The 15,317-nt window shown below is 45.6% G+C and overlaps 1 protein-coding gene across 1 annotated transcript in view; it reads left to right on the plus strand.

Moving 5' to 3' along the window:
• LOC120838198 (E3 ubiquitin-protein ligase TRIP12) overlaps positions 1-15,317 on the plus strand; it is an 84,098-nt gene that overhangs the window by 49,102 nt on the left and 19,679 nt on the right. Inside the window, 6 exon segments of the mRNA XM_040208007.3 lie at positions 705-786; positions 2,390-2,496; positions 5,503-5,685; positions 8,306-8,494; positions 11,714-11,845; positions 12,238-12,297. Of these exon segments, the coding sequence (XP_040063941.2) occupies positions 705-786; positions 2,390-2,496; positions 5,503-5,685; positions 8,306-8,494; positions 11,714-11,845; positions 12,238-12,297 (753 nt within the window).

Consider the following 15,317-nt stretch of genomic DNA (forward strand, 5'->3'; position numbering starts at 1 on the left):
GAGTGTTGCGAGGGCCGTGAGTGTGTGAGGGGTGTAAGGGTTGCAAGTGCGTGAGGGCCATGAGCGCGTGAGGGGCATGAGGTTTAGTGAGGGTGAGTGAAGGGTTGAAGTTCAGTGTGACTGAGGATGAGGGTGGGTGAGGGGCTGAAGGTAAGTGTAGCTTGCAATGTGTGGGTGAGTGAGGTGCTTAGGTGAGTGCATGTGTGAGGGAGAAGTTGAGTGAGGGGTTTAGTTGTGTGTGACTGAGGACGAGTGAGGGCAACCTAAAATACCGACTTCTGCTTTCCAGCATGTCAAGACACATCGCCTTGAGTTGAGGTCCTATTTGGCAGGGAAGCCCCACGGGGCATCTGCCCTACGTCCGGCATATGGCAGCTTAACACTCTGTTGCACATTTTTAAAACCCTGCTTAGCGCCGGTATCTAGGTTCCATGAATTGCCGTCGAGCGTACATGCCACACGTTAAGCCAGTCGTTGAACTAACCGACGAAGAGCACGGAGGGCGTAGACACCACACGTTTCACGTGCAACATAATTCCTGGGCAATTTTCTACAGACCTCTTAATTGGTCATTCACTGCCAGGCTTTTTTTTGGCTTTAGTTGTCCTTAACTCTCATTCATCGCCGTTTGTGCCAGACTGCATTCTCTTTTCCTCAAGGTAAGGCTGGTTCATTGATTTAACGGATCTTCATTTCTCCGACAGGAGTATCCCATGGAGGTGAAGTCCAACATGGGGTCTTTCTCCGGGAACAAGGAGAAGATCAAGCTCTGGATTCACGACCAAGGTGGATTTCGGGCTCGTGCTCTTTCGCTCCGCGGGGGTGCCTGGGCGACGCCGTCGAACCGATTGAGGTCACTAAGAAAGGCTGGTTCCCACATTTGCGTTTGAGTGCGATCGACAAAAAATACGCTGACACATCGGCACTATTTATCGCGTAGCCCTAGTTCACTTGCGAGATTTTAATATTTACAGAATTATTTCCAGTGCACAGCGAAGGAGTGATGCATAAAATATATGCGGATTGAAATTGTTCCAGTGCTAACCTCCTTTTGAAATGTTCATTGCAGAAAAAAAATAGTTCGGCACCGTTTTTTCGTTTCCGGTACACTCAAGAGCAAGCGATGCGAGAATGTTTATCTCGAAGGGGTTGCATGTCACGCTTCCCTTCTTCCTCAGAGAACTCACCTCCGATTTCAGTTCAGCGCGCTTAGTACAGCTTAGAATCAGCTTCTCTGCAGTCCCATACTCCCGGTCTGCTTTTGAGATGTTTACAGTACCACCTTCAAGCTTCGCACTTGACACACTCGAAAAGCGTATTTGCAGCTATTAAGCGCGAAACACATGTACGACGAAACTGTCCGATCCAACGTGCGAACTGCCGAAATGACCTTGAGGGCAAGGGATTTCGTAGCACCGGAGAGCAATGAAAACCCTCGCCTCCGACCGTCGTATTGCCTGATCGAAAGTTGGATCGGACGGTTTCGCTGTACATGTGTTTTGCGCTTTAGGCTTACAACAGTGAAGGCAGCGTCGACCTCTGGCAGATCTGCTTTTTTGTCACGGTGAGAAGACCTTTATGTGCAGCCAATGCGGACGACGGCTTTTTTCGTGCCTTGGTTGCGCGGTGCCCTATCTCCGCCCGCTTGGCTTCGGAGATCAGAATCATGTCCACGTGTATTGTTCCGCTTTCGCCATGCACTCGGGAGCGCCACAGCTTGACGCGATGCAGTTTAGCGCGCTTGGCAGAGCCGGACTCCAATAGCTTAGAAGTTTTGGACGACGCTTCATCAACTATATGTCGTCTTTTTTTTGCCGTTTTTCAATCTTGTAAGTGGCTCTAAACTTCCAATAACCGCCAGCCATGGTCAGATAACTTGTCCAAGATGGCGAATGCTATAGTAGCTGAAATCGCATAGTGTCCAATGAGAACGTGCCATTTCCCTCATGCGACAAGAAAGCTCCAATGGCGAAGCACTATTCGCGTTGTGTTTCTCTACGGATATGTTCATTGTTGACAGACGTAGAGCATAGATTCCTCTAAGAACAGATGGCTGAAGAAAGCAGCTTTCAAATGATACCAAAATGGCGGCATTCCACAACCTGTTCCCCCCACACAGGATCCGGCTGAAAATTCTAGTTTTTTCCCCCCGTATTACACTCGCAAACGGTCGGATACGTGACCTTGAAATGATGGAAGTAAATAAATACAAACTTTCTTGGTGAAATAATTGGTGAAAATGTAGGTTGCAGCTCTCTGATCAAAAAAAAAGAATGTCAGAAAAAAAGCTTTTTCTTGATTTTTTTTTTCTTGTTGGTTTGGGTGCCTGAGCGGGCCTGCCGGAACGCGTCGAGGGGGCTTCAACGTGCCTTTTTTGTCCGTCTCCCAGCCAAGAAGTTTGACGACAACCACTTTACCTCGGATCAGGGCAGCTCTCATCCTGCCCTGAACACCCTGAATCGCCTGCTGGCTTCCCTGGACCACCTAGATGCTCTGGTGAGTCCCCATGTTCTATTGGAGCTCGTGGCGTCTGTCACGGTGTGACGGCTGTGGCAATGGGCTCTCGTTTTTTAAGCGATAAGCTGTTGTGTATTGACGCGAGCTTTGCTTACTTGTGTCGGTGTCTGTTTTTGGACTGCATTGTTTATGTATTAAGGCTACCTTGTCTTTTACTCTGCAGTGCGTCACGAGAAGTTTGGGATTTCATGTAAGGGCTTGTTCGCACATTTGCATTCGATCAGTATAGCTAGACTGAAGGTTTTGCTGTATTTGCAAGATGAAATCTACGCACCATCTACGAAAAACGGTCACTCGTGACATTGTTTAAGTTATTTTGAGCTCCCAAGAAAAGATAGATGTGCACTGTATGCGCAGATCGAGGTTGCTCGAGGGCTACCTGATTTTGTAAGCAGTGTCAAGCCAGCAACAACAATAAAATTAATGACTGATTGATTGATCATTTCTATACTTTAGCATTGATTGATCATTTCTATACTTTAGCACTTATTAATCATTTCTATACTTTAGCACTGATTGATCATTTCTATACTTTAGCTTTGGTGACGTTCAAGGGACGTTTGAGAGAAAGGAGATTTGGGTGGAAACTGTATTGCTCTTTGAAGAGAGTACATATTTTCACATTATCAGAAATTCAGTGCACTTCGGGAATACGATCGCTGACCGATTTTTCAAATGCCGATACTTCGGATGGCGATAATTTGGACTTGCTTGATATTTCGGACAAAAAGGAGGGACCGTGACCTACCCAATAGCAATTCTGCATATTCACTACCAATGTTTCGGACATCTTGAAGTCCGAAAGATCGTCGTGAGTGATCATCGGGAGACAGTACCGAGAAGCCGCCATTTTAGATTCTATGTTCGCTGTCGTTAGTATGCCATCTGTACATCAGATGGCACTCTGAGTTGTAGTGTATGTTGTTACGAGATGGCGCCACGTGCCCAACAACGGCACGCGCCGTCTCTGGATGCATGTACACATTGTAAAGAGAAACAGCCTTAATCGAAACTCCACGGTAGCTTGACGTCCTTTCCTTTCATTGGTGGATCCGCTAAGTCCCGGGTCACAAACATCTCGCGTCCCACGCGTTAAGCAATGTAAGCCTTTCAGCATCTTTACAGGCCTTCTGAGGTGCTGTCTTTATTGTATCCTTTCCTGTCTCTTTCCACCCCCTTCATAGTGGCCATCCACGACCACTACAGCTGTTTGTGCATTGGCTTGGTTTAGCAGGGCTGTTGAGTATTGCTAAGGCCTACTGCTATTTATGTTATACAGTATAGACCACTTACAACGTAACCGCTTATAGTGCAGGACCGGGTATAACGCAGTTTTTTTAAACCACCGGTTCGCCTCCCATAGAACTCCATGTAATTACATACCGCTTAAAACGCAGGCGCGCGAAGGGAAATACCGGTTATAGTGCGGTTTCTGGCACAGCCCGCCGACCGCGCCGACGACCGGAGCAGCGAGCACACTTCCCCGTGCGACACTAGATAACTGCGCTGACGGCGCGAGCCGCAAGCGTTGCGCAAGCGGCACTCGCGGGGCAAGGAGGTTGCTCGAAGAAGCGGGAGAAGCGAAGAAAGAGGTTTCAGTTGCCCTAGCGACGGAGGGACGCACGCACGTGTCGTTCACGTGCGTGCGTCCCTCCGCTGCGTTAGAAACCAACAACCGCAACGACAGACCAATCGCAGGTCGAGGAGAAGTGTTCGCGCGCGTTGCACGCATGCCGGTCGCGGGCCGGCTGCTGGTTGTGGTCAACGTTGTGATCGTCGTCGTAGACGGCGTTCATCTCATTGTTCCGCGTAAAAGCGCTATCCTTGACTGAATTTTCGTTGTGTGTCGCTATGATAACCCAGCACGTACTAGAAGGGAAGATCCACCTACTCGAGCGGCGATGTCGTGGCGGCGCTCTCAAGACGGCAGAAACGCCCGTGTCGTCGTGTTTGTTTACTTCGACTACAGTGGTGATTTCTAAGCATTTGTGTCCTCGAACATCGCCCGGATTTCTTATTTGGCGCATTTCATGCGTGTGCTCAAGTTCAAGGTATTACTGGCGCGTACCGTATGAAGGATGCGAATTTTCACGCGTTTTCATCTCCGGAGAAAAGTGATTAGGGTTAGCAATCCTGAACGCTCGCAACGTCCGTCCGCAACCCGCGACGCCGCTAAAAGGCTGCGCCAGGCAAAAGCCGCTCATTTCTTTCAAAATGTGTGACACACTTGAGAGAAGTGTACTAGTCTGGTGAAATAAAGACTTTCCTCAAACTAAGCTTTATTTTTCATCTAACATAAAATAAATTATTTTACAAGGGTAAGTTGTCTTATGGCATGTATTTTGGCCTGAAAAATTGATGTTTCGGTTATAACGCGGTACCGCTTATAGTGCGGATTTTCGCGACTCCCGCGACATACGTTATATGCGGTCTACACTGTACTATGGATTTTTTTTTCTCTAGCTGCGCGTCGTTATCATCAGTATTGCGACCATTTTGCATTGTTCATTTCTCATTCTGCAGTCGTGGACTTGCGCCTCTCATCTCCTCTTTATGAATCGTGTTTTCGGACTATGCTGGCTTGGACGTCATGGCCCCATCTGTTCTTCCGCCGCTGCAAAGTGTTGCTAAGAAGCGCGGAAAGAACTCAACCACAATGCTAGATAAGAAGTCGGCGATTCTAAGTTCATAGAAAGTGGCCAAACGCAAGCGGAACTTGAAGCAACGCGCGCAGGCTTAACTTGAAGCAAGGCGCTATTGACAGCTCTTTTAAGCCCGCTTAGACGTCATAAAGGGAAGTTTTTTAACCTGCTGGTTTTTCGGACTGCTCTATTATTTGGATGTTTTTTCGGTCCTCGTGAAATCGGTGAAATTGGTCGGCGACTATAATTGAGGAATGTTTTTTTGTTTGGGTTGTATATTTTGGAGCTAGTGATGTGGAGCTCTAAATTCGTTTCTGAAGTAACCTCGTTTCCTCCTTTGCAGACGGACCACGGACTGCAAGCCCTGCAGGAGATCCGCGCTGTGTTGCTGGAAGGGGATGTGTCTTCCTTCGAAGTGATCCACAGCGGCCTCGTGAGCCGTCTGCTCAGCTTCCTCACCATGGCCAACTGCCATCGAGACGACCGGCTCCGCACCTTCCTTCAAGTGTTCCTTCACACACCCCAGGTGGGAGCCAGTGGGAAGCCTCTCGGCACGCCTGGTCGAGTGTGGCGTCGACTGAAATGTCGCCCATTTGCTTGCCGTGTTCTGGAGGATCCTTTCGTTGGAGGAACTCTGAGAGCGCTTCAGCTCTGCAACGAATAGAGGCGAGCCAGGACAGTTTGGGTCGTCACTGTTGACGCGTGCCAGATGCATGTCAGCTGCCTTGTTAACAGGCTTTGCAGTGCACCAGCATAGTTTGTGGTGCGAGGGCAGCACCCTAGGAATTGGGCTGTAAGAGCGTGAAACAGGTGGGACGGTTGATGGCATGGTGCCGCGGTATGTTGCTGCATAACCGTTGCCACGGGCCAAGGTAGGCGAGTCGAGAGAGCCGAATGTTGGTCACCAGTGACAACGTGCTTGGCACACTTGCCGAAGCGTTTGCAATTTTTGTCTACACGAGGGCAATTTTCTACTTGATCTTTTACAAAATGAATGCAGGCAAATATGGTGATGCTCGCGATTGCAATCTTCTCTTCTGGTTGTCTATTTTAGCTCCATCGAAATTTTTTGTTGGTGCATAGTGCCAGCTGATGCTGCATCCTGTGTACGTTTTATATAAGAGTTCTCGTGATTCTTTTTAAGGCGACAGCCTACCTGTCCTATCGAGTGAAAAAGCGGCATATATGGCCATAAAAATATGATTGAGCAGTTTGCGCCACTCAATCGTACGCTCGAGGACGACCCTGTCCTTGGCGTCGTCCTTGAGGTCGTCCTAGACCTCTAGGACGACCTCACTTGTCTCGTTGCGCGAAAAAGTGGCAGCGTTGTGCCCGAAAGATGGCCACGAAAATGTCATCAGGCATGCGCCACTCCCACTTAAGTGCGGAAGCGTGATGTCACTGCAGGAGCACCGTGTGCAAAAGGTGCGTTTCTGACTTCAGTGACCGCCGACGCAAATACGCCGCAGCCTCCTAAGTGTCCTCCTATAGACGTCGTCCTTTAAAAAGACGACGTCGACATTGTTTTTAAAGGGATACTGCAAAGAAATTTCGGTACTTATTTTGTAGTCTATATGTGCCCAAAGGAGCAGTATCACATCGGACACACCAATTTCTTGTTAAAAAAGACACAAAAAGGAATTTTAGAACAAATGAAACGATTGGCAGAGAGCACCCGGTGGATGTCGCTAAAGCCTCTTTTGTAATGCCTGTCTAAGAACCTTGACAGCTAGTGACGATAACTCTCGCCTAGAACTATACATTCTTTGAACCTGACATCGTCCCGACAACTCTACGGCCAGCACAAGAAAAGTGGAGAGGGAGGAACTTCCCACTCAACGGGACTCTTGTGTGTGTCGCAGACATCGCTATTTTCCCTTAACAAGATTATAGAAGATTAACCCGTCACTCAAAATTCACAGAAAAGCAGCTTTGTGGTTAGTTGCGGTGGCCCGATCTCTGGCGTGCTTTGACTGCTTGGGTGGCTGGAACGGCTAAGGCATCCTGACAACGTCAGCCTCGCCGCAGCTTTGCTCATCCCGAGACAAACTGTCACGATTGCGCCGGATGTGATGTCATTCTGGACATCATTCTTGAGGTCGTCCTGTAGGACGTCATCCTTGATGCCGTTCTTGGCATTATCTTTGAGGTAGTTCGAAAGATCGTCCTCGGCGTCATCCTAGACGCTGTCCTTGACGCTATCCTCGACATCGTCCTAGACGTTGTCCTTGATGCCATACTTTTATTTATTTATTTACATACCTCTAAAAGGCTCCAGAGGAGCATTACATAGAGGGGGGTGTCGTATAAACTTTTACATAATCATACAATATTTCACAAGAAAAAATAAAAAATAGGAGACATTGTGTCACGCTAAACAGAACCATGAAGGGAAGACATTACATAACAAAAAGGCCACACACGGACTCACATCATTGGAGGCAGTCGACGTGCTGGCATCAATCTCTAGGACGTCGTCCTATATGTCGCCCTAAACTAATATGTGTAGAAATATTACTCAAACATTTCTCCCGCAGAACTATAATGCTTTCGCCTTCCTACACGTAAGCAGTCTTGAGTGTCCTCCTGTATTTATTTTTGCGTACAGTTTTGTGTATGCAGAATAAGACGATAGAGATCAATGTTGCTCAAGCAGTAACCCGACAATCAACAGCAGGACCTGGAAGCCCTGATTATGCAGCATTCATTTTTAGGCCGGTTTTTATCCCTCTTACTATCACTAAAAAATTCCTGGCTCCTTGCTATGTCCTGCAAACAAACTTAGGCTACAGCCGACGTACTGCACTCGCACCACAGACAATCGTGCTGCACACTAAACATGACATCACGTGACATTGGCGTCACATAGCGTCCTGGTGCCAGATCGCATAATGTCATCATGGTGACCTCACAATGACTTGTCATGGCATCACGAGACTTCATGGTGTCTTGTGACGTCATCAAGGTGTGACGTGATGGCTCGTGACATCATGATGTTTAGCGGAGAAATATCCCAGCCAAAAAGACCCAGCAGAAAACGTGCACGGGGATCTGCCGCGAGACCCTGCCGAAATGGCTGTTGCTGTAAGACTTCTCACCCGAAATCTGACCGCCAAAGGCCGACTCCTCGTTCTCCCCGTGCGCAGTACAACCCGGACGTGGTCTACGACCAGGTGATCCCCCTGCCGGGGCCCCTCAGCGCGCTGGTGCAGAAACTGAACGCCTGCGTGAGTCAGCTGGAGCAGTTCCCGGTCAAGGTGCACGACTTGCCCGGAGCCGTGGGGGGTGGCAGGGGCACCTCTGCCCTCAAGTTCTTCAACACCCACCAGCTCAAGGTGTGCTGCCGTTCCCCAAAGCAGGGCAACAATAGAATTTGAGACTTGCTGCTCACTGTTGTCAGATTTAGGTGTAGAAAGCGCGACACTGTTGGTACAAACGAGCGGGTGCAGTTATTTGCTGGTTTTCTCGAAAGAATCGAGGCACTATCATCCACACACCTAGTGTGGTGTAGAGTACTTGGTCGGAACAAAGCTAAGTGGTAAACTTTGGTGCTTTCCCATACCCTCTCTGACTAAAACATTAAAAAGTGCCGACGCCGCCTTTGTGCTGTGTTGTGCAGCGTGCGTTGCGCTACACTGCAAGCGCGGACACATCTGCACTTTTGCTTCTCGCTTTGAAAGGGTATTGGTGGACACTAGAGTTTAACCCATGGGTTAGTGTCACTTTCACTTTGGGCTTTGTACCAGAATAGTAGCTTAAATGCTAGCAACTCAATTATAGGATAAAAACGGGAGAAACTGGCAACCACTATCCCGGAATGATACCGAAATTCAAAATGGCAGCAACAAAATTTTACCCCTAGAAGAAAAAAAGTGCAGTGCGCATGGATTTAATATTTTATTTATCTCTGGGAATATCGACTTTATTGGGCCAAAGATTTGTCACTGCCAGGGATGGGCAGTATTTCAAATACAAATATTTGAAATACATATTTGAAATACTTTGTGTATTTTGCATTTGTATTTAATTACAAATTGGGTAATGTATTTGACGTGTGTATTTAGATACTAAAATGTGGGTATTTCAAATACAATTGTAATTAAATACAATATTGTGGGCGAAAATACATCCCTCATATTTATTGTCACTATCCAGAGCAGGAAGAAAACTATGTTCTGCACCGAATGCAGTGTCTCTCAATCGAGCATAAGCTTTTAGTGACTGTGATTACGGTGCTAGTCCAGGGCAAGAATAGTGACGAAATCAACGTTCACTGGCAGACTGGCTAAATAAGTGCCTGTGACAACTTGTGATGCTTTCCAGCCTGATTTTCATCAATATTTTTGCCTGGAACATTCTAAATGTGCGGGTCATCCAGATTTTCGTAACTGGCGCGAGTTGCAGCAATAAAAAATTATTTAGCTACCGCTGCGCGTCTTGGTCGTTTCGGTTTTTATTGATCTAATTAATGCCTAAATGTAATCGACAAAAAAAGCTGCTTGAAGCTTTGTACTTTTTTCACCTATTACGTCGAAGCTGATTACATTTTTTTGTGATTATATTTCTATTACGTTACTAGAGCCTCGCACACTAAATCCCGAGTGTGCGATGCAAAATTAAAATGCGATACCCAGAAACCCATTGCAGGTGCCCTGAGGTCGCTGATGCAAATTTTGAGGAATGTATTTGGAAAAGTATTTGAGGAGACCAAATACGTTTGGTTGTATTTGTATCTTGTATTTAAATGCTTTTTTGGAAATGTAATTAGAATTGTAATTAAATACATTTTTGACGAAGTATTTTGTATTTGTATTTCGAAACATATTTGCATGTATTTTGCCCATCCCTGGTCACTGCTATGTTAATCACTTTCAGAACCACCAAAAGATTCCTCAGAGTCGGTCACAAAAAAAAGTTCGCAGCGTTCCGCGATGTTTCCCAACTGCATGCCGTTAGCTTTTTTGACAACTTCTTCAGAAAGAAGCCAGTTGCTAACGGCTCGTCCTGCCCTTCTTTCGCGCTCCAGGTATTCAAAGAGCGCGTCGTCCACGTATTCACCGAACACTGATGCGCCGTTACTTAGCTTTAGTCGAAGTTTGGCTTTCCCGTAGTTTTGCTGTAGCAAATTGTCAAAATTCTTGTCCCATTCTTATATCCGGTCGAGCTTGAAGTGTCGAGACGTCTGGTGTACGTTTTTTCCGTTTTTATGGTGCCATTGGACGACTTCAATTTTCTTTGTTTCTGTGTAAGAATGCATAGCCGACCTGACACTGCCGAAATAAAGCGACAGTGGCGCATGGTGACCGGGCTAATCGGGCTGCAAAGTAGGATTGTATTGAATTCTTGGACTGGATTTGGCAGGCCAATGTCGCCTGGGCGCGGTGCGTGATACGGATGCGGAGCGGGGAGGAGGGGCGCTTTCTCGGAACTGCGCGGAAATGTGAAAATAGCAGTGAAGTTAGAAGGGGCTCTTGCTTGGGTGGAGGTGCTTGCTCGGAATTTTACGGTATGTGTTTACCCACCTGAGACGTGGGCCATCCCATTTTTTTTTATGAATTTCGGGCGACAAGGGGAGTGGTCGACGAGTCGGGATATTACAGTAGTAAAAAAAGTTTGGCTCCTCATGCAGTGTTACTAATTTTTTTCTTTTATTTGGTGAATTAAGATACTTGTAGGTATATTTCAGATAAGTTATTCTTCATTTTATTACGGCATATTTGTTTAAACTTAAGGGGGGCACCACCCAGAAAAAAATATTCCTGCAAAAAACATTGCTTTTGAAAAATTACATATTTACATCCACCAACATCTAACGAGTATTTTCAGAAATTTTCACTGGTTTACACTTTATAGTTAATTTTTTATAAATTATTTTCTGTCCGCCGAAGCTAAAGAAAAGATAGGGTTTGGAGCACTTTGAACACATTTTTTTCCGTTCCACCTTTTTGTATAAATTCCATTTTAGTCAACCTAATGTTTGATAATGGCAATACAGGGAAGGCTCGTTCTTCACTTTTCCTGACTGAACTTTAATAAGGAATGCGGCTATGGAATGTTTTTGTCACTTTACGGATGTCTTATTTTGTCGACACCGAAGACTAAAAAGTTGACCAATTTAGCAGAAGAGAAAATTGATAGAAGTAAATGACCTTTTAAAAGAAGCTTTCCATAGCCGCACCTCCTAGGCATTCTGCTAAATATCTAGCGAATAAAAATCTTGAATATCGAGATAGTTTTCCGACGATAGATTAACTAAACAATGTAGGCGTGTTGCTGGTAAAAGCTGCCGTAATTTCCTTCCCACTTAACCGACAGACGTGAAATTTTGTTTTGCTCCCTCAAGCATGACCACCAGCCTACCCTGTAAATTTCATTAATGTTAAGCCAAGGGTTCAAAAGTTGACCCTCCCAGGGGGTGTGCCCCCTTAAAGAGCATAATTTTTTTTCCTCTGACGGCCAAGTCTGGTGAGAACTACTTTATGCAATTTTTTAACTTATGTGTACAACTTGCTTTTTGCGCGAGGCAACTGAAAGGTGTCCATGTGGGTGTACAGTGCAATCTCCAGCGGCATCCGTCGTGCTCGAACCTGCGGCAGTGGCGAGGAGGACCCGTCAAGATAGACCCCCTGGCACTTGTGCAAGCCATCGAGCGCTACTTGGTCATCCGTGGCTATGGACGCATACGGGTGAGTGCTTGACCGTTCTGCGTCCCCGTTTTTGGCTTTTCCTGGCAGTCCGGTCCTTGCGGGGCTCTTTCACTTGCAAGTACCTCTAAGGGCCGTGCATGTGCTTAGGCATCTGGTTTTTGCGTGTGCTCATATCGTTTGTAAGTGTTTGATTGTGCAGGGAATTTGTTAATGCTTTATACAGTGAAATGCCTCTTGAACAAGCTCCAGTTGAACAAGCCAGAAAATTTATAAAATCTCTCAGCGAAACCGTTTTTGGCATTCAGTTGAGTGATCCTTCGCTTGTTCAGCTGGTGTATTTTCAGGTGTTATTTCACTGTAGGCAAGGTGTGGCACTTGTGTGCAAGCTTGACACTCCTTCTATAAATGGGTTTTAATGATGGTTACTGCAGGATGAAGACGATGGTGGCAGCGACGAGGAAAACTCTGATGAAGACATCGACGACACCATGGTAGGTGGGCCCAGCCCGTGCCGTCCGCTTCTCGAGCATCCCTTCCTGCATTGATTTGCGTTACTCAATTGTAGCATCGTCTTTACTTTCTGATGCTAGTTTAACAGATCAATATGAATAATATCTAGGGGGGTGAAAATATTGAAATTTTCGAATACGAATATTGGAAAATAGCTTAGAATATTGAATATGTTACAAATATGTGTGTACCGTTAGGAAAAAACAAAAGAAAATATGCAAATACTTTCTTTATTACCTTTAAAATTGTAAATGATAACAATTCAAGTAAATAAGTAGTCTTCTGCGAATAGTGGATTTTGAGTTCAAAGCGAATTCAAAGCGAATACTGGTTTTGGCCGAATATTTTTGATTTGAATATCGAATAGTTTTTCCACGCCTTTTACTAGCATTGCATAATGCTTAGTCGAAAACCCAGCTAAACTTGTGAAGGTTGTTCCACTTGTTCATTTATAAGCTAAGTTTGATCTATCTGTATCCCGTAAAATACCGGGCAAGCGCCCACTCAAACTTCAGAGATAATCACAAAAAATGGGGAATGGGCGCTTGTCTAATTATCAATTTTGCATATAAATGTACTGTGCGTATTTTCTCAGATTTTACAAATTTGGGGATGGGTGCTTAATGTGGAATGGGCAGATGCTCGGTATTCTACGGTCTATGAACTGTGACCTCAGAAGGTCTGGTGTTTTGGGATGGCGAGTAAACGACGGATTTGACATAAAATGAATCTATAGAGATGGCCAACTATACCCAATGGAGTTAATTTATGAATCTTGCTATATATAATATTCTTTCTTTAATCTCGAGTTTAAAAAAGAATGAATCGCGCATGATGAACGTAGGTTGTAAGGGCATCTCTGCCTAACATAGTACCCTCTTGCATAACAGTTTAATTTTAAAACTTTTACTGCAATGTAGATATACACATTCACAAAGTTTTCATTTATTTTCAAATACAGTCGGCACAGGTGCACCATCGCGCTTTGAATGTAGTACGTTGTATACTTCCAAGCACGCATTTAGGATATTCATAAGTTTCCAAGTGTTTATCGCGACGAGTTACCCCGGTGAGTGCGCTTCTTACCAAGCACCTGTGCGCTGAGGGGAAGCAACATCCGCGAAGCTCGCTTCCGCGGGTATTGTTTCTCCGCAGCGCACCGGGGCTTGGTAAGAAGCTGACTCACCAAAGCCAACCCAAAGCAATCACTTCGAAAAACGCGAATAGTGTTCTTCTCGAAGCGAATATCGAATAGTGTATTATTCGGAACTACTATTCGAAATTTTTAATATTCGCACAACCCTATAAATGAGACAGGCAGCACATAAACTATGCAACTGGTAACGCTACTATTACAGTGTAGACCGCATATAAAGTATGTCGCGGGAGTGGCGAAAATCCGCACTATAAGCGGTACCGCGCTATAACCAAAACATAAATTTTTCAGGCCAAAATACATGCCATGAGACAACTTACCTTTGTAAAAGAATTTATTTTATGTTAGATGAAAAATAAAGCTTAGTTTGAGGAAAGTCTTTATTTCACCAGACTAGTACACTTCTCTCTCAAGTGTGTCACACATTTTGAAAGAAATGAGCGACTTTCCCCTGGCGCAGCCTTTTAACGGCGTCGCGGGTTGCGGATGGACGTTGCAAGCGTTCAGGATTGCTAACCCTAATCACTTTTCTCCGGTGATGAAAGTGCGTGAAAATTCGCATCCTTTATACGGTACGCGCCAGTAATACCTTTAACTTGAGCACAGGCATGAAATGCTCCAAATAAGAAATCTGGGCGATGTTCGAGGACACAAATGCTTAGAAAGGTCCACTGCAGTCGAAGTAAACAAACGCAACGACACGGGCGTTTCTGCAGTCTTGAGAGTGCCGCCACGACATCGCCGCACGAGTAGGTGGATCTTCCCTTCTAGTACATGCTGGGTTATCATAGCGACACACAACGAAAATTCAGTCACGCGCGCGAACACTTCTCTTCGACCTGCGATTGGTCTGTCGTTGCGGTTGTTTCCAATGCAGCGGAGGGATGCACGCACATGACACATGCGTGCGTCGCTCCGTTGCTATGGCAACTGAAGTCTCTCTCTTCGCTTCTCCCCGCTTCTTCGAGCAACCTCCTTGCCCCGCAAGTGCCGCTCGCAGCTAGCGCCGTTATCTAGTGTCGCAGAGTTGCGGTTGTTTCCACCGCACTATAACCGGTATTTACCTTCGCGCACCTGCAATTTAAGCAGTATGTAATTACATGGAGTTCTATGGGAGGCGAACCAGTGGTTTAAAAAAGCCGCGTTATACCCGGTCCTGCACTATAAGCAGTTACGTTGTAAGTGGTCTATACTGTATAGCTTGACTAGTAATCACCTGTTAATTGTACATGAAAGCCGGCAAAAGGTGCAACTGAGAAGTTATGCAAATTAATAAAAATAAGAGTGTACAAAACTGCACATGTCTGGTAGCATGTAAAGATGCAACCTGTCACATTGTCACACAAACAACTGGTAGCTAGCTTTTTTAACAAAAATAATTGAAATTGCCCTTGTCTAGTCAGCAAGTTAGATATCAGCTGCTAATGCAATTATTGCAAATTATCATGCAAGAAAATAATTGTTTCATATGTTCAGTACATAAGCGGTCTCCTTTTCGCAGTGGCAGCTTTTTCGGCAGCAGAAAACACCATTGCTCCTGCAGCAGAGCATATAAGGTCGCTAGAAAAGTGAAGATGCAGGCTTGGCAAAACTAAAACCAAACCTATTCCTTCGTCGTGAGCTATAGTACATACTGTGTTTGCCAAATTCTTAATGGCCACTTCTTTTCGCCAAAATAGGTGGCAAAACTACATGGGAGTTACGACTAAACCAAAAAGCAAGAGTTAAAAGAAAAATGCGATACTCAATATAAGTTGGCTAGCCCCATCCCCACTGTGACCGTTCGCTTACATTCGCCACTTTTAGAATCCATACTGCGAGCATCCTCCCGTGTCTATGGACATC

The sequence above is a fragment of the Ixodes scapularis genome, unplaced genomic scaffold (genome assembly GCF_016920785.2).
Source record: "Ixodes scapularis isolate PalLabHiFi unplaced genomic scaffold, ASM1692078v2 PGA_scaffold5__190_contigs__length_132052651, whole genome shotgun sequence".
NCBI classification, from domain to species: Eukaryota; Metazoa; Arthropoda; class Arachnida; order Ixodida; family Ixodidae; genus Ixodes; species Ixodes scapularis.